The sequence below is a fragment of the Anolis carolinensis genome, chromosome 4 (assembly GCF_035594765.1).
Source record: "Anolis carolinensis isolate JA03-04 chromosome 4, rAnoCar3.1.pri, whole genome shotgun sequence".
Lineage (NCBI taxonomy): Eukaryota > Metazoa > Chordata > Lepidosauria > Squamata > Dactyloidae > Anolis > Anolis carolinensis.
In genome coordinates, this window is record NC_085844.1 from 155,446,611 (window position 1) to 155,473,809 (window position 27,199).

At 39.6% G+C, this 27,199-nt stretch overlaps 1 protein-coding gene across 5 annotated transcripts in view; it reads left to right on the forward strand.

Moving 5' to 3' along the window:
• odf2l (outer dense fiber of sperm tails 2 like) overlaps positions 1-27,199 on the forward strand; it is a 63,638-nt gene that overhangs the window by 25,865 nt on the left and 10,574 nt on the right. For 4 of the 5 annotated variants that reach the window (XR_010005350.1, XM_008109297.3, XM_008109299.3 and 1 more), the window contains 9 exons: positions 2,543-2,659; positions 6,605-6,790; positions 11,602-11,711; positions 15,594-15,729; positions 16,363-16,473; positions 18,574-18,678; positions 18,795-18,953; positions 21,532-21,617; positions 21,709-21,871. Coding sequence is in view for 4 of the 5 variants with exons in the window: in XM_008109297.3 (XP_008107504.1) it covers positions 2,543-2,659; positions 6,605-6,790; positions 11,602-11,711; positions 15,594-15,729; positions 16,363-16,473; positions 18,574-18,678; positions 18,795-18,953; positions 21,532-21,617; positions 21,709-21,871 (1,173 nt within the window). In the remaining variant the exon portion in view is untranslated. The remainder of the gene's footprint in view (positions 1-2,542; positions 2,660-6,604; positions 6,791-11,601; positions 11,712-15,593; positions 15,730-16,362; positions 16,474-18,573; positions 18,679-18,794; positions 18,954-21,531; positions 21,618-21,708; positions 21,872-27,199) is intronic. The other variant, XM_008109300.3, reaches the window with a different exon arrangement.

The window sequence follows — 27,199 nt, forward strand, 5'->3', positions numbered from 1 at the left end:
GTGCCAACATTTTTACAAATCCTGATGGCATCCAGGCACTTGATGATCCAGCTGTGTGGGAGTGAGTCAAAGGCCTTTTTGTAGTCAATCCACGCCATGTGAAGATTAGCATTTTGGCTTTTACAGTTCTCCAGAATCATTTTGTCAATCAATAACTGGTCTTTTGTGCCCCTGCTTTTCCATTTGTTGCCTTTCTGTTCATCTGGCAGATGTTTTTTTCTTCAAGATAGTCTTGAATTCTGTCAGCTATGATGCCAGTCAGTAGTTTAAACATAGTGGGCAGGCACGTTATTGGCCTGCAGTTTTCTGGTGCTGCTCCTTTTGCTGGATCCTTTTGTATCAAGTATGTTCTTCTAGTTGTTAGCCATTCACTGATACTTCCTTTTTGCAGCATCTCATTGAATTGTTGGGCCATTTTTCCATGTAAACTAATCAGATGTTTGAGCCAAAATCCATGAAGTTGATCACTACCAGGTGATGTCCAGTTTTTGACTTTTTGCGCTCGTTTGCTGATCATTTCAGTTGTTATTTCCATCTGTTCCATTTTGTTCTGTGAGAATTTTCCTTCAAACTTCTTTATCCACCCAGCGTTTTTGTTGTAGCTCTTATTATTTTCCCAATGTTCTTTCCAGAACTTCGTTGTTGCAGTTTTCTCTGGCTTTATGGTTACTGTGTCTGTTGTTTGGTTCAGGCTCTGGTAGAACTGTCTTTGGTCTGATTGAAATAATTGATTTATTTCAATTATTGTTATTATTATTATTATTATTATTATTATTATTATTATTATTATTATTATTATTGCACAATCCAGTTCAAATCAGATAATGTGGATTATCTACTTTGATAATCTGGATTATATGGCAGTGTAGAGGGACCTCAGTGGCTTTTCATGGCCAAGTGAGGATTCATATCTTGGGCTAGATCTACACTGTCATATAAAATCCAGATTATATGCTTTGAACTGGCAGTGCTAACACATATAACCAGTTCAAATCAGATAATGTGGATTATCTGCTTTGATAATCTTGATTATATGGCAGTGTAGACCCAGCATTGGTCCTACAGAGTCTTGGTCCAACATTCAGACTGGTACACCAGTACACATGTGGCATCCATAAATATGGAGTTTGTTTCCAAAAGGTCCCAAATCCAAAAAGAAAAGAAAAGAAAAATGAGCTATAGGAGTAGAATATTATGTACAGATCAAAACAATCAAAATCTTATCAAATCATTTCAATATAGGGAAAATTGCATTTTATAGCAAAAGAATACATAACGTCAGTATGTTTGTTTCCTTTCCAGTAAAACATGTTCAGATGGTTCTACAAGTGTAGCCCCATCTTATACTTTCGTATGTGCTTTTTTAGGCCATTGCTTCAGTTGGTATCCCCCTTTCCCTTTGCAACAACACATATCACTCCCCCAGCACTATATCACTGCAATAGCTGGTACCCAGTGACCGTCCCATTACTAATGGAGCATAAAAAAGATGAAGAAATGTCTGTCTGGATCTCCATGGCCAAACATAGACAACTGCATCATCTACTGAGTCTTGATCCTGGTGGATATTAGCAGAATATGTCCTCAGTCTGGGACTAGTTCTGGAAACATATGCAGACACTTTTTGCCATGGAATGGCTGTCGACATTAGCCTCAACTTGATGAATCCTGGAGATGTTTAATAGAGGAACCATAGCAGAGTTTTGAATGGGAAATTTTCACACCATATAGTATCTTGGCCCCAATGTATGTGTGTGTTTTTAACTTAGGTATTGTGTTTAATAATAATAATTATTATTATTATTATTATTATTATTATTATTATTATTATTATTATTTTGGAAACAATAGACATTGACAAAATTACGATCTGCCAACTGCAAAAGGCCACCTTACTGGGATCTGCACGCATCATCCGAAAATACATCACACAGTCCTAGACACTTGGGAAGTGTTCGACTTGTGATTTTGTGAAACGAAATCCACCATACCTATCTTGTTTGCTGTGTCATACAACGTTGTTGTGTCAATAATAATAATAATAATTTATGCTGCCGGGTTATTGTTTATTGAAATATTTTCATAATAAGCATTCATTGATTTTTGTCATTACAGAATTTTGTATTTTTATTTTTACTCATTTATACTTGCACTTACTAGTGTCTTTTTCTTAGGCATTGAAATTATATGAATGGTTTGTTTTGTTTTCATATATTATCAATTGCTTTGAGCTTAATGGTGGAAATGAAGCATACAACATCAAAACACAAGTGATTTAAAAATAGGATGCAGAACATTGAATTCCTGTCCTAGACTAAAAGATACTAAACTATGAAATAAGATGTGTTGTTTGCTGGCTTGCTTGCTTCTCTGATCCTCAGGTAGGTGCTGAAATATAGGTTTATAAATTGATTTTTAAAGTTAAGACCTCTATCTTTCCTACATATATGAAATTCTTTTCATGGTATGGCAATTAGGATTTAATTGATAGTGTATGAAGGTTTATTCTACATTGACTTTGGCTTCTCTTTTGATATTTCAGGCTAATGTGCTAACAGTGTCACGTCGTTCTGAATCAGTCCAGTCAGTGCAAACCCACCTGCAGTGCCAGATAGGAAAAAAGGAGGTGGAGAATAATCAATTGAAAACAAAATTCCAGGTGAACACTTGGAATAACTTTCCTTCTTTAGTAAATCCACGGGCATAAGAAAACATTTTTAAAGACAGCAAAAGAATAAAGGTAGTAATTACTCAATATGTTGTCAAAGGCTTTCACGGCCGGAATGTAAATTCCAGTCTTTTTCACTGCCAGATTTCTTGAGTTCATTATAGGGAAGGGAGGCTATTTTAAAATGGAATAGACTGGAATTTATATTGTAGTTATGGATTTGCAAGCTAGAGTATAACTGCTCTGTGTTTGGTATGATTGTGAAGCCTTACAGTTGGACTATGTAAATGCCTCCAGCAGCAACACTGGGTAAAAGGAATCTGTGCAGCTGCTAATAAGGGCGGGGGCAAAGAGGATGGCTTTTGTAGCTCCTTTCCCAACAGTGAGCAACCCTGTCTCAATTCTTTGTCATAGCCTTGTTTGCAGGTAGGAGCGGACTTGAAACAATACCCCTTGCATCTCAATTGGCATATGAACAGACTTCCTTTTCTTGATGCAACCATTGTCAAGGTGAGCTGGAAGGAGGTCATTTGGTTAGGTGAAATTATTTAGTTATGCATACATAAACAGGTAAGGCCCAAGAAGTTTTGAAATACAGTAGAGTCTCGGTTATCCAACATAAACAGGCAGACAGAATGTTGGATAAGCAAAACTGTTGGATAATAAGGAGGGATAGGCCTCCCCTCACTCACCCACCCTCCCTCCCTCGCTCATTTGCTTACCCAGCCAGGTCCTGGTTCTGCCACCGCTGTCACCACTGCCTTTGCCGCTAAGACCCAGCCTGGTGATGAGCGAGTGAGGGAGGGAGGGCAGCAAAAGCAACAGCCTGGCCGCCTCTTCCAGGCATCTGCTTCTGCCACTGCTGTTGCCTTTGCAGCCTGTCCTTCCTCCCTCTCTCATTCACCAGCCAGGTCTTAGTGAGGAGGAGGGAGAGGGGAAAAGAAGGCAGGAGAGAGAGAGGGGGGGGGGCAGGCAGGCAGGCAGGCAGACTGACTGCAAAGGTGACAGCAGCAGCAATAAGAGGAGCCTGAAAGAGGCTTCTATTGCCGCTGTCGCCTTTACAGCCTGCTTCCCTCACTAAATCACTCACCCGCCCTCTTTTTACCTCTCCCTCCTCTTCACTAAGACCCCTCGGATAATACTGAGTGTCAGATGAGTGGAAGTTGGATAACCGAGACTCTACTGCAGGGGTCCCCAAACTAAAGCCCATGGGCCAGATGCGGCCCTCCAAGGTCATTTACCTGCCCCCCGCCCTCAGTTTTAGATTTAGGCTCATCCAGTCTGAAATGGCACACGACAACAACAATCCTAATTAACTTGACTATCTCATTGGCCAGAAGTAGGCCCACACTTCCCATTGAAATCCTGATAGGTTTATGTTGGTTAAAATTGTTTTTATTTTTAAATATTGTATTGTTCTTTCATTGTTGGGATTTTTTTTGCACTACAAATAAGACATGTGCATAGGAATTTGTTTGTATTTTTTTTTCAAATGATAATTTGGCCCCTCAACAATCTGAAGGATTGTGGACCGGCCCTCTGCTTAAAATGTTTGAGAACCCCTGCTCTATTGTTTAGGTTGAGCATCTCTTACCCAGATTCCTGAAATCCAAAATACTCCATGGGTGGCAGCGATAGTGAGGCCTTTGCTTTCTAATTGGTTCAGTGTACACAAATTTTGCTTCATGAACAAAATTATGTAAAACACTGCATATAAAATTGCCGTCAGGCTTTGTGTATAAGGTATATATGAAACATAAATGAATGTCATGTTTAGACTTGAGTTCCATCTTCACGATATCTCATTTTGTACATACATGAAAATACAGGTATTCCAAAATCCCCAAAAAAATTCTGAAATCCAAAACACTTCCAAGTCCCAACCATTTCAGATAAGGTATACTCAATCTGTACTTCCACTTCCAAAATAGAGGAAAAAGTGATTTTCCGTGAGATTTTTGATCCATTCTTGTAAACATGTTTAATTCTTAAAACAGAACACCAATGTTCATGATGAAGAATGGTTTTCACATAAACTATAAGCAATTTCTTTAGACAGTGTTCCTAACTAACACATCATCCAAAATTACATTTAGCTGATATGAATTCTTCAACATAACCAGACTTAAAACCGACTGGTTTTTTTGAAGCTTGTGTTCAACTTGCTGCAAGAATACTAGCACTGTACTGCTGCCATCGTGTGGTGATGAGGGAAATAGCTGCATTTTCTACTTATGATGGGATATTTCCATTAGTTGCTGGACCAGGGCCAGTATAACTTGTAGTTTACCAACCTCAACACAGTCCATTAGCCACCTTTTGTTGCTAATAAGTATCTATGGTCAACCCAGAGGAACAACTTTTTATCCTTTAGTGTAGTGGTTGCATCGTTGCCATATGCCTTCAAGTAATTTCTGACTTACGGTTAACCTATCATGGGGGTTTATTGGAAAGATTTGTTCAGAAGGTGGTTGCCTTTGCCTTCCTCTGAGGCTGAGAGGGTGTGACTTGCTAAAAGTCACCCATTTTGTTTCCATAGTCAGGCAGGGATTTAAACCCAGAGTCAAAGCCCACAGTAAAGCATACCACCCGTATATGCAATTGCAAGCAGGCGGAAAAACAGACGTTTATCATGGCTTTTTTGGGCTTCCATACGTTATAGGTAGTCTGCATTTGGTTTGGCAGGGCTCAGTGTCTTCAGGCATGTTTTCTCAGAGGTGTTAGTGGCTTGTTTGAGCTCACAGAAGCACATGTATTGAAACAGTACGTTTGTGTTGGACCCGTGGGTTAAAAATGTTGCTGCAGGCAATGTCATCGAACGGGGCACTCCAATGCAGATAATACCTCTGCACCTCTAAAGCTTGCTTTGTTTGTTGGTGGTGCTGTTGATACTAAATGATTTTGCTTGCAGACTTTCCATCGTAAAGATAATTGGATCCACACCTTGGCATCCTCACAGGGCTGGTGTCAGCAGGATTGCTTCCTCGAAGACCACCCTGTCCTCTGTGTGAAAGAAACACAGTTTAATTGCCCTTGCTTTTGAATTATAAAAATAGCAATGCAGCCTCAGCACGCTTCAAGTCTGTCTATGAGATGCTGGGGAAAACCTCTTGCAAAATACCTTGCAAAATCAGTGCGGTATTATATGGTGTTGATGGGGGTTCTGGCAAACATTGTCCATAGAGGATATAGAGGTTCCTAGAGACAACATAGTAATCAAATCCATAAAAGGCTTAACCTGCAAGTATGAGCTCCAAATATGCAGTCTATTTCTATTATGGTCTTGAACAGCAAGGAGAGGTGGGTAATAAATGTATTATTGTTGTGTTGTTGAAGGCTTTCATGGCCGGAATCACTGGGTTGGTGTGAGTTTTCTGGGGTGTATGGCCATGTTCCAGAAGCATTCTCTCCTGGTGTTTCACACACATCTATGGCAGACATCCTCAGAAGTTGTGAGGTTTGCCTCTGAGGTTGCCTGCCATAAATGTGGGTGAAATGTCAGGAGAGAATGCTTCTGGAACATAGCCATATACCCCAGAAAACTCACACCCACCCATTGTTGTTGTTGTTATCATCGTCGTCATCTTAAGTCGGTTCATGGGATCATGGTGCCACCAATGCTTCAGTTTTTCACCATTCTGCAGAGCTCCTTCTAAATATTTCAGCATGTGTTCAGCTGTAAATTTTAAGCAGCTTTGCCAAACTAATTGAACTAACCCATATGTGTAATGTAAATCAGTTGTCTAAAATGCTCTGATGAACTGAGTTTTGATGCCTTTAACTGCCTTTTAAAAAGGAAAAAAATGTTGCTTTAATTACCAATGCATCCATTTGCACACACATCCGTGTGCACTCAGTTTCCACTCTCTTAGCCAGACCAAACAGTGTGCGTTTGCATTCGGATTATATGATGACGTTTCCTTCCTTCTGCTTCAGACTGTTGAAAAGAAGATTGCTGAATGGAAGCTACAAATCAGAGAGCATAAGCAGCACATTTTGGCTGAGAAGGAAAGAAGAGAGGAGAGAAAGAAGGCACTGAAAAGGGCAGCTAGTGTTCAAAAACAGAGAGCTGAACATTTGAAAGCAGTTGTGGAGAGCTTAATTTCCAAAATTAGGGACAAGGTGAGTAGTTAGCAAGGAACCCGTTGTTTCAAAAAAAGGAAGACAATCTCTATAAAAAATTATTGCCTGGAATACATAGTACAGGAATTTTACTTTCAAGAATGTATTTTGTTGGTTTTGTCTACCCCATGAAGTTTATCAAGTTTGAATAATATACTGGGGTTTGTTTCTAAGACACTCTGTGGATATCATAATACGTGGATGCTCATATCCCATTATGCACAGTGATATAGTCAAATGGTGCCCCTTATATAAAATAGCAAAATCAAGGTTTACTTTTGAGATTTTTTTAGAAAATTATTTTCAAGACATGAATGATGGAATCATGAATTCAGGATCCATGGGTATAGAAGGCCGACTGTACAGGCTTATAAAGTGGCAGGCTGCTATGGCCTCATTGGTGACATCAAGTTGAAGGTTGCTCTTCCAGGTGCCACAAATGCATTCAGGTTGTGATTGTCCTGAGAACTTTAGAAGGATTATTTCACCGAACCATAGTCTACAATAGTGGTGCCTTTGCTTAGGCCCCAGTGTCAGGCAGTGCCTCAAAAGGTCATTTATCTAAAGTTCATCTAGGGAATTGGAAACATCTAATCTTACCACAATTAATGTGAAGCAATTTATGGATGGGAAACTATGGATAGTTTTTACTCAATCCTCAGCAATGCTGTAGAGCCATGGTTCTCCACCTTGGTCCTGATTGCATTGGATTTCAGTTCCCAGAAACACCAGCCAACATAGTACAGGACCTTTAAGTGTGGAAGTCCAAAAAAAATGGAGAACCAAAGGAATCTCTGCCCTAAATGAGCAGTAAGGCTTCCTGTGTGTGTGTGTGTGTGTGTGTGTGTGTGTGTTTGGCAGGTGTCTCCTCCTGACTCCTTCCAAAAAACATAAATACAGTAGAGTCTCACTTATCCAAGCCTCGCTTATCCAAGCTTCTGGATTATCCAAGCCATTTTTGTAGTCAATGTTTCAATATATCATGATATTTTTGTGGTAAATTCGTAAATACAGTAATTACAACATAACATTACTGCGTATTGAACTACTTTTTCTGTCAAATTTGTTGTATAACATGATGTTTTGGTGCTTAATTTGTAAAATCATAACCTAATTTGATGTTTAATAGGTTTTTTCTTAATGGCTCCTTATTATCCAAGTTATTCACTTATCCAAGCTTCTGCCAGCCCGTTTAGCTTGGATAAGTGAGACTCTACTGTACATAGTTGGATTCTGGCCAGTCAAATATTTCTTTACAATATTTCAGTCTCTAGACTCTCTAGACCATTTCTGTGAAAAAGTGATACATAATGGACCACTTGAGTTGTGTAATTTTTTATCCTTTTTTTCCTTTGCTCATTCAAGTGCTAATCTTCTAGATTGATTTGAAAGAGTAGATCTTACAGATCTAGAGACTAAATGAAGTCAAAAACTATGTATTGTTACTAAAGGACCAGCCCTTGATAATCAGCTTCTAAAGCTTAGTTTCTTGATGCACACCCATGTCATATTTTGTGCTATCTCTATAAAATTAATTGCAATGACGTTGCCCAGGGGACGTCCAAATGTTTGATGTTTTACCATCCTCTGGGGGGCTTCTCTCATTCCCGTATGGGGAGCTATAGATGACAGACGAGAGCTCACCAAGCTCACCGCGTTCCCCGGATTCGAACCTCCGACCTTTCAGTCAGCAGTCCTGCCAGCACAAGGGTTTAACCCATTGTGCCACTGGGAGCTCCAGTTAATCTAATACAAATGTATCATTACACTGCTTCAGTTAGAAACCAGATGGTTTTTAGAGCACTCTGAATTGTGGAGGTACACTTAGTCATTGATTGTAAATTTGTATCTTTTGGGACACCTTGAAAGCTTCTTGTCTCCAGATCTCTGATGGTTTTTGGAAAAATGAAGATCTGCTTATGAGTTCTTCAAAAGAAATGGAAGTGGCCAGTCAGAAATACATCTACAGTGTATTTTCTTCCTTCCTTTTACTTTCTGTTTTTGCTTAATTGAGGGCAAGCTTTCACTTGATGAAATTAGTATACATGTTGTAGTTGCACATTTCGGTCATGTGGTTGGTGTCCTTACTCTATGCAAATTACTTCCAGTTTTTATGAATTGTTTCCTTTCCTCACAGTGATATATAGTTGATTTGTTGCAAATGTGCAGTCATTTAAAGAGAAATGAAAACATTGGTTGCTGTGTGGATTGTATTTTCTCCTCTCTAGTTTGAAATCGTTTGGGGGCATTTGTTTAGGATGATGTTGAGTGAAACATCCCAGATTTCTTAGAACAACTCCAATTGACTGTGGTCTTGGTGGTGATGCTGTGCAGTTTTAACAACTGAAATCTTCTTGACTTGTTTTTCTTTGTGTTGGGCTGTTTTTCTACTCTGTTTATTCTGGTTAGCTAAAATGAGACTATTTTAGCTTTGTAAATAAGTCCACAAAATTTACTGTCAAGCAAAGAAAAACATTTTTAGCTTGACTTGTGGCCTGGCAGAGGAGGCATTGTGTTTCTAAAGTGGGGATTGAACAGAGAGCCTCCTTATTCTAGTAAATGGTTGCTTGGTTTATATCCTGAATGCAATAGAGGAATGGATCTAGAGATGTAGAAATCTGTCAGTCTCATCTGTATTTTTTAGAAGCTTATCACCGTCCTTGTTCTGTCTCAGGTCCAGGCTGTCAACCCTCCACATTCACTAGGGTTCGGAGCAGAGAACTCCCATCAAAGTGAAAAATCGCAAGAAAGAAATCGCTAATTTTTTTTACCAGAGAGAACACTAGAGGTGTGTGAAATGGCTGAATCTGATTAATAAGTTGTTTTGGGGATTTGGAAGGTTCAGGGGAGGAGTCCCATTTTGATTCATAATTCAAATATCCAAATCTTTGTGATTGCTTCATTAAGATTCATTCCATTAGAATCAGTGGGGAAAACCGCGAGGCTCATTTCTCTGTTATTTTTATGGCTATCAGGACGAAACTTGGCACACCTGTAGGCAACATTTACAACTTTAAACCTGCCAGCTTTTAGAACGTTTTGGTCATACACTGATTTTTAGGCATTTTTTTACAGTTTTTGAAAATAATTATTTTTAAACAGCAAAAGGTGTCTCCTAGAATTTGTGCACAATGGGACAACATAAGCAAGGCATCAATCCTGCAAAGTTTTGGAAATATTTGTTCATTTACTAATTTCTATGAATTTTTAAGTTGTTTCAATTAAATAATTTTTTTAAAAAACTACAAGAGATATCCACTCAAATCTGTAAATTATCAAACCCACAAAAGTCAGAACTACAAATGTGGAGGGAAGACTGTATTTGGTTATCAAATTTTATGTTCTTTTCACATAGTAACTCCTAGACATTTCCATACACATTTTCCTTAATGTAACATGTTTCTTAGGCCTGAACCCACTTGTTCATCCCACCTATAATAGACCCATTGAATTAGTGTGAATTATTTAGGTGTTGGTTGCGATTTAGCAATTGATTCATCAGGTCTACTGTAGTTGGAAGTAGCAATTGGATTTAGGCCAAGAACAAATCTTAATAAAGCAATCACGAAGATTTGATATTTGGATTATGAATTGAAACGGGACTCTCCTGAACCTTCCGAATCTCCAAAATGAGTTATTAATCAGATTCAGCCATTTCACACACCTCTAGTGTTCTCTCTGGTAAAAAAAATAGCAATTTCTTTCTTAGGATTTTTCACTTTGATGGGCCCTCTGCCCCGAACCCCAGTGAAGGTGGAGGGTTGACAGCCTGGACCTGAGACAGAACAAGGATGGTGATAAGCTTCTCAGAAACACAAATGAGACTGACAGATTTCCACATCTCTAGATCCATTCCTCTATTGCATCCAGGATATAAACCAAGCAATCATTTCCTAGAATAAGGAGGCCCTCTGTTCAGTGCCCACTTTAGAAACACAATGCCTCCTCTGCAGGCCACAAGCCAGGCTAAAAATGTTTTTCTTTGCTCGAGAGTAAATCCTCTCTTGCCACAAGTGCTTTTGCTCACATTTTCCAAATACATGCCCATTTTTCAAATTTACATATGGTTTGCTCCAGATTTTTCTTTGCCAAGTACATTGAAAACCTTGGAAAGGTATGGATGCCCAAAGCAAAATTTGTTACGTTCTATTGTTGTGGGGAAAATGAAATGGATTTTTTCATAAAGCAATGTAGAATTTCCTATAAGGAGTGCATGGTCCTGCTTCCACCAGACTGATCAGTTGCCTAAATGGAATTCTTTGTTGCCTTTGTTGCCTGAATACTACAAGGCTGCCCAATGACCTGGGCCAGGAAGAGTGGTTTTAGAATCCTCATTGTGATGTTATGTTCTTTCTTGTCAATGATGTCATGAGTTCTACCCAATCAGGAATCTGAGGCAGTTGAAGTGCAAGCTCCACTAATTCTTGTCTTCAGGCACTTGGAAAACAGTGACGGAAATTTAATCTACACAATCCTCTGTAAATAAAAGTTTTCAGGCATGTCCTCACTTTGCGTTGACAAAGTTTTCAGAATCTATTCTTAATTAGGAATATGCTTCTAGTGACTTTAAAATTTATGCTTTTTTACGAGGTTAGGAAAACATAGATCCCTGATGATTCCAGTACATTAGAGTTTTTCCAGGTTTTGTAGTGGTATGTTTATGTTAAGAATTGAGTTTATATTATTCTGTCCTCCTGCAGGAGACTTGGAAACCGCCTTGAATGAAAATACCTCCTGTGTTTAGGGAATTGGACAGAATTAGAAAGCAAGTTCTTTATAATACATGGTCTATGTTTTTGCACACTCTCCAGGAAATCCAATTGTCTGAGGTGCTTTCGGCTTCAAATGTCTGGAAAAGTCATCATGAGACAGTAGTAGATGAAAAAAACAGGTTAGAAGTTCAAGTTGAAAGTCTGGAAAAGTAAGTGCCTGTATTATAGCCCTTTGGAAAGAATCAGTCTATTTATATATGTATTTATTTTAAAATGCAGCTTGGCGAACAGGTTTGCTCTTCTCTAATATGTTTGTTAGTTTATTCTGTAAATTTCATGCAGAATTTTGTATGCACAAGTTCTACACAATACAGATGATGTATTTTGACAGTTGAAACATTTCTTTTGGCTTCAGTTCAAGGTGCTGGTGCTTACTTTTTAAAAACTCTATAAAGCTTAACACTTTGGTACCTCAAAAACTTGCATTTCCCACTGTTTTAAGTTCTTCTGGTGGGGCCTTCTCCAGGGGTCCTTGGCTACTAAGATCAGTTGAATGGGGACAAGAGAATAAGCCACTGCTGACAGTGCCTTCAACCATTGTGTCCATACATCTGGTACTTAAGCTTTCGTCTTTATAGTGAAAGTAGAAACTGAGCCTCACCCAATGAAATCCATAGAAGAAACTAGAAACACATATTAAAATACTTGAAAGATGGTTGTTTTATTGGTTAAAAGGCCCTTGCATTCATTTTCATGATTCCATTTATCCATATAAATTGTTTGAGAGTTCCTGAATTAGAAATGCTAGATTCTAAATAACCTCCAATGAAGATCTCAGAGTATCTTGAGATGTTTCTCCATTTTTTTCTGCAGATCAAAGGTAGTTCTGCTCAGCCACGTTCTTACTCTGTTTGAACATATTTTACTGCATTTTTATCAAAGGGTTATCCATTGTATTTCTTTTCTGTTACTCTTTTTTAATGGGATGTATATTTGTTAGCAAGGGTGGAAAAATAGTGTAAAGTTTTGTTGTGTATTTTGTGTTTTATATATATTTTTTGTGCTCCCATTTTATGAAGAGATAGGGTAGGGATGTATAAAATAAAAACAAAAAAATACATAATTTGAGCCACATCAATATGTCAAGGAAATTTAGTATTTTTTTCTTGAGCTTTAGAAATAAAACAGGCATTTTTTATTTATCGTGTCAGAAGCAAACTGAGGGTACATTTTGTAATGTGTTTGAAAATACTAACGAAGTTTTTAAAAACTTGGCATTACACTAAATGTACTAAAAGTAGCTGGCCACTTGGGAGTGCCTCTGGTGTTGCTATGAGGAGGTCCTCCATTGTCCATGGAGGACCTTGCAACATATAACAGGTAATAATAGTAAACATTGTGTCTTTGTATTACTCCTGAGCAAAAGAAATTCTTTTGCAGCATCTCTATTTTATTCTTTTCATCTGAATGCTTGCTGTTGCTTTACTGTCGCACTGTCACCATTCCTGGAGTCCCTGGTGACGCAGTGGGCTAAACCCTTGTGCTGGCAGGACTGCTGGCTTGAAGGTTGGGTTGCTGACCTGAAGGTTACCGGTTCAAATCCAACCTGGGGAGAGTGCGGTTGAGTTCCCTGTATCAGCTCCAGCTCCATGTGGGGACATGAGAGAAGCATTCCACAAGGGTGGTAAAACATCAAAACATCCAGGTGTGCCCTGGGCAACGTCCTTGCAGATGGCCAATTCTCTCACACCAGAAGCAACTTGCAGTTTCTCAAGTCGCTCCTGACACACGCACACACAAAAACATTCCTATTAGCTAAAAGCACAGCCTTGCACTTGGTTCCCATATTTTATTCCCCTGTCTGTGCTCTGCTGAACTTCAGAAGCAATGAATAAGTCTCATACACATATACCCCAGTTAACAAAGGAGATGTGTCACTGAGCATTACTTCTTTACCAGAAAATTTGATACCGGAGGGGGAAAAATGTAGAAAGAATAGAGACATGTTCTGTGCCACAAAAAAGAAGAGAACTTCTGTTGAGGCACAATGCCTTTAATTCCTAGTCTGTGTTCCCAATTAAGACTAGTAACAAGGAGATATTTAAGATTTACAGTAGTTTATTCTGCAGAAGAATTAAGGGTTGGTCTCTAAATCAAGCCAGGTCAGTGCCACACAGAGAAAGGAAATGGCTATGTGGTTTTAAAAACGCACACCACACTCACACAATTTCTTACCCCTTCACGCCTCCGCCTTCCTTCAGGCAATCTGAGCATGCACTGCAAAACATCAGTGAGCCTTTTGTTGATTGTTTAATATGCTAGAAGTAGCTAGTGAGGCACGCTTAAATGCTTTTTCCTCTTTTCTCTGTTATCTTGCTCATGCATGTGGTGGATGCTGCACTGCTTACCCTACCTGTTTTAGGGAGGCACACACAGCTACAATTAGAATCCAGTTCCTTCCCAGGTCAAACGGCATCGTTTACTGTTGATACACTTTTGCAACCTAACACCAGAAGTCAGGAGGGGGTATAAAAGGACTTTGTTAAAAAAGCTTCCTCATCTGGAGTTTTGTTAAAAGAGGTATGCCTATATCTAATAATGCACATAGTTGGTACAGTCCACAAGGAAATCAATGTGGCTAAGTGAGCGGTCTGTCAGAGAATGAGTCAAGCCATTTTAGTGGAGAGAGTGGCAGGCAGACAGTCCTTTTTCTACCAACCTGCTGGATTTCTGTGCTGAATAAGGCCCTTTCTATGTTGCCATATAAAATCCAGATTATCTGCTTTAAACTGGATTATGTGGCAGTGTAGAAATAATAATAATAATAATAATAATAATAATAATAATAATAATAATAATAATAATAATAATAATAATAATAATTTGGATGCACTCCGAGAAGAAAAACAGAGAAAGGCAAACTAATAAAGCTACAAGAAGGATAAAAGAACTCTTTTTGGGGAGGGGAGTGTTTGGGTTTTCGTTTTGGAGCGTGTTCACTAGCCTGTTACAACTTAGTAGCTCATTTTTCCATGCTTGCACAACAGGAAAGGTGTTTTCCTTCCCATGGCCACCATGCAAATATCGGCAGTTGGGTATTGGCAGATCAGTAATTTTTGTCAATATATTTACAAAGCTACAAAAGAGCCCTTCTTTTGAACTAGTAACATTCATGTTCAGCTGTCCTGAATTAGTAACCAGATAAATTAACAACAAAGACGCACATACTGAATTGGTAAAGGTAAGAATGGATGTCATCATTTTTTTGTGGTTGGAAATATAAATTACAGTTAGGCGATTAATCTTAAATGCAAGAAAGGATGCTTACGGAGTTGAAATGGGATTCATTTGGGATGTTTCCTTTTTTAAAAAAAGTCGTTCACTGTTTCTGGAAATTAAAATATACAGCATATTCATTTGGTATTTTGATACTTGACATAATGTATAAGAGTGCTCTGGAAAGTAATGGCCAAAATGAATAACCACAATCCATGGTTACATTTGTTATTTTCTAAAACATATAGGGCTGTATTTCATCTTGTTTGGAACTTTCTGCAAACTTTGCTAAAAGCTTTGAAATGAAATTTCAGTAGCTGAAAAACTGTCAAAACATTTAAATGCTCTGTGACAAACTAGCTCCAACTTTTAAAACTGTTTTCTCCTGAGCTATGCTATTCTCAATCTTTTGAGCAAGATCAAGAAATCTGAAACATGCATTTATGCCTTTGAACCCTATCCGTTTCTTACTTGAATTTCCATCCTCTTCCCCTATGTCAGGAGAATGATATGACATCATTGTTGCCCCAAGATTTAAAACTACCCATAGGGTCAGCAAACAACAATAACCACAAAGTGTAGAGTTACTGTATTCTGGAGATGACCTCTAGCAGTGCTTTTAGGCATTTCAGTTCCTCCATCATCACCACTAATTTTAAAAGCTGAAATATTCTCCCTCCCCACTAAGTACTACTTTCATAGCATGAGATAAATATGAAAATGCACATCATGGTGAAAAGCAAAGTTTAATTACTGTTGACGAAATGGCTTTGTGTGTATTGAATGCTGCAGAAGTTGTGTTTGACTTATTAAAGGCAGATCACAGACCATATGATGGACCTCAGAAGAATTCAAGATGCTCTGAGCAAGTCGAGGAATGAGATTCTTGAAAAGATTAATGTTATCGTCTCAGAAAATGAAAAGATTTCCCTTGAAAATGCAACATTAAAGGTAACTTCATCAACAGTTTGCAAATAGGTGGCATCTCATTTTTAATCTCTTAATTTCTAGCAGACATTTAAAATTAAAAGAAAACTGTTTTCTCAAGGGGCTTAATTTCAGCTGTCATTCTCATTAATATTTTTAAACCACATTCTGAAATATCTGTACATATTTTATTTAATGTTCATTTATTGTTACAATCCCCCTTCGAGTTAAAAAACTCACGTTGACCCTATCCTAAGATTTTCTTGGCTAGATTCGTTGAGAGGAAGTTTACCACTGCCTTCCCATTGTCTTAAATGGAACTATAAATCAATCCGCAGAGGAATGTTTTCCTCGTCTTGGTACTTATGTGGAAACTTATTTGGCTAATGCATATTAATCTCAGTTTTCCATATAAAACTAATGGAACTATAAGTCAATCTGCATAAAAATGTTTTTCTCATCTTAGTATTTAATTGGAAACCTATTTGGCTGATACATATTAACTTTAGTTTTACATATAAAACTTAGTTTATATCTAAAACTACATGATATTTTAATAATTTTATATATACTGTACAAAACATCTGCAGGTTCTGTTTTCATGATGCAGTTAAACCACTTCTGATAGCATTCATTCAAAGAGTATTCTTATTGTAGGCATCTCTTGCTGCTTTGGAAATGAGTGTTACTTCTGCAGAAGCAGAAGTTGTAGACCTACATATAAAGAAACAGCAGCAAGAAAAGCAGGTTGAACGTTATAAAAAAGAGGTAAGATGTACAGCTGCTTGTATAGGCTTTTGACCCTTTCTGGCTGGTTTTCCCACTCTGTGCACAGAAGGGAGGGAGAGTATGTCTAGCCCACTCCCCTGTCCAAAGGCCTTTGGATGTCCACATTGGGATTGGGGGGGGGGTATGAGTTTTAGAGGCCACTTTAAAAGTATTTCACTTTTTAAACTTGTCTAGTGTGGATTGTTAGCTGCCTTGAGACCCCACAGAGAGAAAGGTGGGGTATAAGGATGATGATGATGATGATGATGATGATGATGATAATAAATGTTGAACGTAGCATTTTACATTCCTATATAGACATCCAAAAGCCCCTGAAGCATTATTATGATTTCCAGAGGGCTTTGACAGTCTGCTAAAGTAAAGACATTGTTTTCAAAGCAAGAGTAGGCACATCAAAACATCCGGGAGTCCCCTGGGCAACAGCTTTGCAGATGGCCAATTTTCTCACACCAGAAGTGACTTGCAGTTTCTCAAATTGTTCCTGAAACAAAAAAAAGCCCTGGACCACACTTTTTTATCTACTGAAGTCCTTCCCTCGTCATACAAATATTGGAAAGCTAGAGGAACTGAAGGCTTGGTCTTACTCACAAAATTTTCTATTAAAATTGTGCCTTTTTTTTTTGCCAGAAATCCACATACGATGCCCCCGAAATATATGAAAACACTGCCCACATAACTGCTTTACCCACACACTACCCCAAGTTACTATCCTCTACAGTCCCTTTCAAAATGGTAACATTCACAGTTGCCATTTTGAGAAGGACTGCAGGGAAAAACAAAAGTATTTGTACTTATCATGGATGGATGAAGTGCAGCCTATGAGGGAAGTGTGGAAGCAATTGATCCTTTCCCCCTACTCAGTTCTACTGCTGATTTAAAGGCTTATCCAGCTTCGTACATGCCTTCCTGGATAAATATCAATTTATTCAGATCTATGGAGAATTGCCACAGTTGCCTCAGATTACATGACACCCCCCCCCCCCAAAAAAAAACTTGGTGTTTTGCTTTTTAGATCTGTTTCTGTGGTTGTGTGAGTTGCTGATCAGAAAATTGCATTGGATAGACTGCATCAGCTGTAGTTTCAAAGATATGGTTATCATGGTTTTCTATGGGTGAGCAGATGAAGACTAATCAACAGCATGTGTTCTGTCTTTCAAAAACTAGAGCTGATATGGGAAAACTGGTGCCATTTTTGGAATCAGCAGGTCAAATATACCCAGAAACAGGGCTAACATTTGAGCCACCAAAATGTCTTTTGGCCAGTATTATCATACATATGTGCGTGTGACGTAACAATGTGCCAATATGGGAAATACCCCTCACATCTGATGTAGAGGATGTGAGTCCATGAAACTAAAATTGGCTTGTCTTCAAGGTGCCACAACCCAGGTTTTAACCCAGCATATCTATTTACAAATTGTCTGACTGAGTTCTGTACTATTTCTGAAACTTCAGTTCTTTGTGGTCTCTGTGAATCACACAAATTTTTTTCATCTGACTCTTTTGTTATGATACATCATTCAGAGTGAATGAACCTTTTTGATTTGTACCAAAGGTGATGGTCTGCTTTGTGTCATGACTCCCACCTCCAATAACTTTTGGTTGTTAGTCACCCAACTGCATGATTCACAGAGATCACGAAGAAGAAGTGATAAATTCATCTATAAATTCACACAATCATACCCATTCACCCCACACGGGTCTTGCCACCTCAGGTCTTAATAAGGGCTGCTGCTGCGGCCTAGCACTGTGGGATTTCGGCAGCTACAAAGCCTTATATAGCCTTGGGATGGTGAATGGGGTTACCATCAAAACCATGCTGCCTAATGATTCTAGAAGGTTCCAAACAGTGCTCTGTGCCTGCGCAGATTACCCAATTGTATGAATTCACAGAAGACGACTTGAAGAAATATTCTTACAGATAAGCAACCTGTTCCTCTGCAGCTCAGATTTAAATTTGTTAGAGTGTATGTGTGGAGAATAGTTATTTCACACTCTTAACAAACCTTTGTGTAAAAAAAAATTAATTTCTATGACCCACACTAAATATATTCTCTCTAAACTCCACTTTTATTGTAGGTAGTGAAAAGAGAAATGGAAGCTAGGGAATTGAAAACCAAGTATGAAAAAGTCCTCAATGAGAGCAGAATGATAACAGAAGACATAGATAATGAAATGGAAGCAGTAAGTGCAGGCAACCTTTTGTGTATTTTGCTTATGTTCCATGTTTTATAGTTGTGACAGCTTGAACCTTATTTCTTTCTCTCTCTCTCTCTTCTGCCCCCGTCATGGCTGCCTAGGTGAGGGACCAGACAGAGGCCTGCTTGAAGGACTTAGAACGTGTCCGTGACACACAGAAAGCAGCTGAAGGGAAACTGTGGACATGTCAGGAAAGCCTACTGTCCTGCCAAAAGAGCTGCCTAGATAAATCCAAAGTCATTAGGGAGCTACAGGTCCAGGTGCTTGGTGGATAATACTTGATCTGTAAAACATCTAAACCTTTGTGGAAGGAGCTCACGGGGCTGAACTCCATTGCTAATGCCAGCTAAAGTAAACTCGTTAAATTAGTAGAGTTTTATAACTATTAACTCAACATTCAGTAATTCATTGGGAACTGTGTGGCATTCCCTATGCTACAGTACTGCTGTTCCCAGCAGTAAATGGTGAGTGCTGGGAGCTGCAGTTGGACAATATTGTAGAAAAATATACAGTTCTCACCTGTCATCTAAGCCTAAAATGTATGGTATTCCACATGTGCAGGTTTACCTTTTTCTCTAGGAATCTTTAAATCAGACTGCCAACATGCAGCCCAGGACAACCACACAAAATTGTAAACATACTTAAAACATACTTAAAACATTTGTATGTTACTCGGTTACATAGTTCTCAAGCATGAACTTTGTAGATCAGTGGTTCCTCATCTTTTTGACTCGCAGAGCTCTTTTTAGAATCAATTTCTATGGCGGAGTTCCTTAGGTCTCCTCAATGACAAGTTAATGTTGTTTAGAAGTAGTTATGAGGGGAGGAAAAGAGGATAGATACTAGATAGTAAGAGAATTGCGCAATGTCCATGCAGTGAAATTGTATTTTGAAAACTTTGAAAAGTGTGAAATTCAACTTAACAAATTTCCATTCAGAATGTAATTTCTAGATTTCTTATTTTGATTCTACTTGTTTCTTATTTTTATTATTGTTCAGTTTGTATTTATTTTACTTTCTTGGAGTGACTGCAGAAGTGGAATCATAACACTATAACTGTGTGGTGAAAAGGCCTCCTGAGACAAGCATGGCAACAGGAAAAAGGTCCATTGCTTTCGAAGAGAATGGGACACAGAATAGAACCACAAAAACTGGATTTACCAGTAATCTCCAAGTACAGTGGGATGAGCTTATGCTGTGCCCAACTTAGCCATGGATATATTAGATCCATATTTTCTGTTTATGTTACTCTAGACCTGCAATTCCTTTTTACTTGATGAATTTTTACACAACCCAGGTTATATACTATCTTTATTTGAGTATAATGCACCATCAAATAGAATGCACCTCAGTTTCAATGGTGTGCATTACAAAAAAAGGATGTACTGTCAAATGTAGTGCAAGGAAGTATGAATATTTGTACAGCTGAAGCATTTGCTTTACATGGGTGGTTGTGAGTTTTCTTGGCTGTATGGCCATATTCTAGAAGCATTCTTTCCTGATGTTTCGCCCACATCTATGGCAGGCATCCTCAGAGGTTGTGAGGTATATTAGAAACTAAACAAGGGAGGTTTATATATCTGTGGAAGGTCCAGAGTAGGGGAAAGAACTCTTGTCTGTTGGAGGCCAGTGTGAATGTTGTAATTAATCACCTTGATTAGCATTAATGGCCTTGCAAGCTTCATGGCCTGGCTTCTTCCTGCCTGGGGGAATTTTTTGTTCTGAGGTGTTAGCTGCCCCTGGTTGATTCATGTCTGGAATTCCTGTTTTCAGAGTGTTCTTTGTTTACTGTTCTGATTTTAGAGTTTTAAATGGCTTACATAGTTGCTAACCGATTCATGTAAATGTCTAAAATAGCCACTAGGTGGCAAGGTGCACAATTTTTTTCAACCCACATTTAGTTAGGGCACACGTGTAAAACTCAAGGCCTGTGGGTTGAATCCAGCCTGCCATAACATTTTATGTGGCCCTCCAGCTCCTGTATTACTCATCATTAGACATCATGACTAGAGTTGATGGGAGTTGTGATACGGTAACATCTGGAAGGCTTTAGTTTAGTAGTGTTTGAATTTAGATACAAGGTTTGTAGATATGATGTCTGATTTCAAAATAGCCTTTTACCTTACCCCAGACTCTGATCCACAAGTGCTCTTGGGCGTCAGTTCACATTATCCCCAGTCCACCTGGTGGATAATCAAAAGTGATGGGAGTTATTATTCAGCAATATCTGGGGACCCCAAATTGGATGCAAAAACTAAAGAACACTGACTTCTATGTAAAAAAAATGTAGTTGGCCTTCTGTATCCAAAGACCCCGGATTCAGTGGCTCATTGAAGGCAGCCATAAGGCTGATGTGGCCCTCAATGCAAATGGGTTTGACACCCTTGACTTAGGGCAGTGATTCTCAACCTGTGGGTCCCCAGATGTTTTCGCCTTCAACTCCCAGAAATCCTAACAGCTGGTAAACTGGCTGGGATTTCTGGGAGTTGTAAGCCAAAACACCTGGGGACTTAAAGATTGAGAACCACTGTCTTAAGGGATCTCAAATGGAGTTGCGACCCACAGTTTAAGAAGCTTTGCTCCAGACAGACAAAACTAACCTGTTCGTCTTTGCTTTGAATTACTACATGTATTGCTATACAGGATTATTTTGAGCAGGCTCAAAATAATACTGCCCTTGCCAGCGAAGCCTCTGGACAGGAGTTATGGGAGTTGTAATCCAACAGTGAATTTGAAGGCAACTGTTTTTCATTCCTGGCATAAAGTTTTGCTTGCCAGCAATTTGTTTTCTCTGCTGTTTTATATGATATGTTAGAATGTGAAGCACTGTCTCTACAGGTAGGTGACAGTGGTGAATTCCTGAAACAACTTTCTTTAGAAGAGGAAAATTGCAACATCCAGTTGAAATATGAAGAACTTAACAGGTAAGTGTGTGCCTTTCTGCTGCCTTCAGAATTTGTTCTGTCTTCTTTCATTCTTTGGTAACCTTCTTTTTTATGTTTACTTTACTGAAAGAAAACTGGAAGAAATGGAACTGCAAAACAAACAACTTCAAAATCAGTTCGCAAACCAAGAAGAGAGTCTTCAGAAAATTGAATTCCAGTTCAAACAAAAAGTTGCAGACAGTGAAGCTTTAACCAGACAGCTGGAAGCTGTTTTAGAAGACAGAAGGAAAAAGGTAGAAATAGTCATGAATGTTTCTCTGTTCCCTCTTTGAAATTAGAAATCCATCTATCTTAAGATGAGGCTTTTACAAAACAGGCAGGTGGCTGTATTCTAAAAAAAATCCACAAAGGTCTTTTGGAGGAGAGTGGGAATGGTTATCTTTCTGTGAAGCCATGCTAGCTATACAGTTGATTGGAATAACCTATTTTATCCCATTATACAGTCTCTCATACTGCAACAGAATCTCTGGTATATTGCAATACTGTGCTGGGAGACATTTCTTATTTGCTCTTGTGGAGAAAACATGTGGGACAGCACTAATGCATTTTCTCCTTGTTAAACTTTGGAAACAAGCCACCAATTGCTCACTGGTGAGGCAGAAGTACTCTATACATGCCCAAAGGCATTCTTTTCTCATGACTTTGTACATTTTCCAAGGTGAGCACTGACAATGGAAATTGGTTCCAGAACTAGATTCTGGTTCCAGTTAAGCATCAGGAATGAACACCTTGAACTGATCTGTACTGTAGACCAGACCCCTACATTGATTAATGGTGTTGCTTCCCCTTAGAAATGCAAATGTTTTGGGGAAGCCTTTTCCCATGTGTTTCAGGCATTTTTTTTATGGTGGCACAACTTAAAATGACCTGAACCACATGTGGAGCATTATAGATAGCCATAAAGTTAATGCTCTTTTCTGATCTTATCTTTGCCCATCCCAGATTTGGCATTTTTAAAGACTTGTAGCTATATGAATTTCTCCCCCAATTTTTTTCAAAACTTGTGTAAACTGTGTGAAACAGTATAACTACAGTAGAGTCTCACTTATCCAACATAAACGGGCTGGCAGAATGTTGAATAAGCGAATATGTTGGATAATAAGGAGGCATTAAGGAAAAGCCTATTAAACATCAAATTAGGTTATGCTTTTACAAATTAAGCACCAAAACATCATGTTATACAACAAATTTGACAGAAAAAGTAGTTCAATATGCAGTAATGCTATGTAGTAATTACTGTATTTACAAATTTAGCACCAAAATATCACGATGTATTGAAAACATTGACTACAAAAATGTGTTGGATAATCCAGAACATTGGATAAGCGAGTGTTGGATAAGTGAGACTCTACTGTACTTACATTTTATTTTTTGTGTGTTTCTTCCAAACAATCCTGCTTGGAACTCCGTAGAGTGAGCATATGTGGCCTTCTGTTTGACTGTAACTCCAACCATCTTAGCAAGGAGAGATAGGAATTCCAATCCAATAATAATATATGTAATATAACAGCGCTCCATGCAGTTATGCCAGCCACATGATCTAGTAGATGTCTACGGACAACGCCGGCTCTTCGGCTTAGGAATTGAGATGAGCACCACCCCACAGAGTCAAACTCGACTGGACTTAATGTTAAGGGAAAACTTTTACCCAGGGCCGGCCCAACACGGAGGCCGCGTGAGGCTGCCGCCTCGGGCGCAGGCCCGGGGGGGGGGGGGCGCCGTCAGGCGCCCTGGCCCCGCCTCCCACGCTGCGTGAGAGGCGGGGTCAGGGTGAGCTGCACGGGAGGCTCCCGCGCAGCTCAGCCTCACCGGCCTGGCCTTTTCCAGGGGGCCAGACTGCAGCAAAGGTCCTTGCAGGCCGCGATCGCGGCCTGAAAGGACCTTTGCTGCAGTCTGGCCCCCTGGAAAAGGCCAGAGAGCGCTGGAAGGGAGGCAAGGCCCCGTCTGGGCGGAGCCTCGCCTCCCGGCCTGCGCGCCCTGGCCCCGCCTCTCACGTTGCGTGAGAGGCGGGGCCAGGATGAGCTGCGTGGGGGGCGGGGCCAGGGTTGGCCTCGCCTCCCGCGCAGCTCAGCTTGCCAGTCCGCGATCGTGGCCTGCAAGGACCTTTGCTGCAGTCTGGCCCCCTGGAAAAGGCCAGACTGGCAAGCTGAGCTGCGCGGGAGGCGGGGCCAACCCTGGCCCCGCCCCCCACACCCTGGCCCCGCCTCTCACGCTGCGTGAGAGGCAGGGCCAGGGCGCGGGAGGCGGGGCCCGCCGGCGGGGCGCAGGAGGCGGGGGGGGCGCAATTTCCCCTCCCCGCTTTATATAAAAAAATATGTCCGGCCGGTCCTGCTTTTACCTTTACCTTTAGTAACATATGGATCTGGTGTAGGGGGGGCAGCATGGTATACAGTGTTCCCTCACTACTTTGCGGTTCACTTTTCGCGGGTTCACTGTTTCGCGGTTTTTCAATAAACTCTAAAAGACTATTATAAATCATAAAAAATTACAGTTTACAGCCTAAGGAAGGGAAGGAGGAGAATCCAAAGGGAGAGAAAAGGAGCCCAAGCGGCAATGGGAAGAGAGGGAGGCAATTTATCAACACACGATTGGTTGATAAAGACTTAAAATAGTGTATAACTACTGAAATAATGGATAAATATTAAAATAAATATAGCATCCCTACTTCACGGATTTTCACTTATTGCGGGTGGTCCTGGAACCTAACCCCAGCGATAAGTGAGGGAACACTGTAGTGCTTTTACATTGGAGACCAGAGGTCAAATCCCCACTCAGCCATAAGTAACCTTAGCCATGAGTGACATTCTCGGTCTAAGAAGGCAAAATCCCTCTGAACAAGTATTGCCACGATAAGCCCATGATAGATTCACCTAAGGGTTGCCATAAGTCAGAAACAAACTGATGGCACACAACAACAACAAAAACTTTATGTTGTAAAACAGACCTGAGTAATTTGTTCTTTATTTCTTAATGTAAAGCACTAGGTAAACAGTGTTATGAAGAGAGAGAAAATTCCTAGCTCCAAAACTGATTGCAGGAGAGAGGTGAATGCGACCTAGCAATATATGAGACAGCATAACAAATTTAGACGTAAGAACATCACTCCATGTCAATATAATGTTGGCATGTATTGTCCAGCTAGCTTTGTAACCATGGTGCAACTAGCAATTGGATGAAGGTACATGGAGACACTAAATTAAGGATCCCCAAACTAAGGCCTGTGGGCCAGATGCAACCCTCCAAAGTTTTACTCAACCCCTGCTCTAAACGTTAGACTTAGGGTCACTTGGAGCCGTGGTGGCTCAACGGTTAAACCCTTGTGCCGGCTGAACTGCTGGCCTGAAGGTTAGGTTGCTGACCTGAAGGTTGCCGGTTAGAATCTGCGAGATAGGGTGAGCTCCTGCCTGTCAGCTCTAGCTTGCAGAGATATGAGAGAAGTCTCCCAACAGGATCCGGGCTTCCCTGGGCTGTGTCTCTGTAGACAGTCAATTATCTCACACCAAAAGGAACTTGCAGTATGTTCTTAAGTCACTTATGACACGATTAAAAAGCCCTTAGACTTAAAAGCACATAACAAAAACAATCCTCATTAATTTGACTTTCTCAACAGTTAAGAGCAGGCCCACACCTTCCACTGAAATACTGATAAGTTTATGTTGGTTATAATTGATCTTCATTTAAAATATTGTGTTTTTTCATGAGGTTTTTTTGCACTACAAATAAGATATGTGCAGTGTGCATAGGAATTTGTTCGTGTTTTTCAAACTAGTCTGGCCCCACAACAGTCTGAGAGACCATGAATCGGCCCTCTGTTTCAAAGGTTTGAGGACCCCTGCACTAAAGGCTCCACATCCTTCTGATCATTGAAGCAAAGCAATGTGTCCCTGTTAGTAACTATTTGGACAGTAGACTCAATAAATACCAGTTGTTGTAGGCTATATTTCTTAGGAAGGAACTGGCAAAACTACTTCCTAAGCAAAGCCTATGAAATTCCAAGGTAGATGCAGCTCTCAGTCCTTCTTCCAACAAGCCCCAAAAGGTTAGTAAACAATTTTTTTGCAGGCCAGGAGTTTTGAGCAGTTGTTCACAAGGTTCCGATGATGATGATGATGATGATGATGATGATGATGATGATGATGATGATGATGATGATGATGATGATGATGATAGAAATATCAAGTTTTAGACACTAATTTTTGTAAATTGTGTTCCAATCCACATCTGGACTAATTCATGCATTGCAACATACCGACTCTTAAAGTTTACCTCTACAGGTCTTCACTCAAAGGAGTACTGTATCAGAATTTATTTTTTAAAGCCTGTTTTGGATTAAACCCATTTAAAATATGTGATCAAATAACTTCATAACTGCAGATGGGGAAAACGTGTGCAGATCTTCATGCAGATGAAAAAACCCCATAAATGATGGCATGTGAAATTGACATGCACAGGAAATGAACTGGTTAGCCCACCCTTAGTCTAGAGCTGCTTCACTCCCCTATCATATTTGGAAGATATATGTGGGAAGACAAGTGGAAAATAGACCTTTCTGTTATGTGTAGAGCCTTTTGGCCACACTATAGTGAGGCGTGTATTTGTCCAAAACTCTTGACCTTTTGTTGTTGTTCAGATATTGCCAATGCCCCTTTATGTAGCCTGCATTTCCAAAGATCTACCTTTTATACTACTACTCCGACATTGCTCTTTTTGTGTGTATTCAAGTTGTTTCCCACTTCTGGCGACCCTAAGGTTAACCTGTCAAAGGGTTTTCTATGGCAGGGAGTGACTTGGCTAAAGTCACTCGGTTTTCATGGCCGACTATATAAGAAATGCAAACCCTAAAACAGCTTTCCAAACTTTTTGTGTTGCTGCCACTCTTTCTAGACATGGAGCCTTTTGTGACACAGTAATTCAGTTTTAAACCAATCCCTTATAAGAGTTTCATACAATATATATAACATAAAACATTATGTGAACCATATATATATATATATATATATATATATATATATGATTCACATAATCTTTACTGTTTAAATGAGGTTTAGATTTTTTTTCCTTCTTATGCCCTACAGTTAATTCTTATGTCTTTTCTGTTATAGCCGCTTCATGGGGTTCATCACAAGCATCATTGTCAACAGATTTTCTTAATTAGATATTTATCCATTTTAGTAGCAATTACTGAAAATTGTGCAAATTATAAATGTAATAACATTTCCTACATTAAACATATCATCACTCCACTTTTTTAGTGACCTGGGGTGGGTGGGGAGTAAACAGTGGCTGAATGGCCACCCAGGGGTGCTTTAACTGTCTTCCTGACTGGCTGAAGGGGTTTGGACTAGATGCCCTTTGGAAGTCCCTTTTCCCTCCACCTCACGTTCTTCAGCACTGCCTTTGTTGAGGGGGGCATTTTTCAGGCGATACACTAGTTTCGAAAGCTCTGCCTTAAAAGAAATGAGGTGGGAGAATAACTGGAAAAGTTAGGTCAGAGTAATCAATGAAAAGAAAGGCAATTAAGAAAAATAACCTTGGGGTCTCACTCTTGGAAGAAATTTACT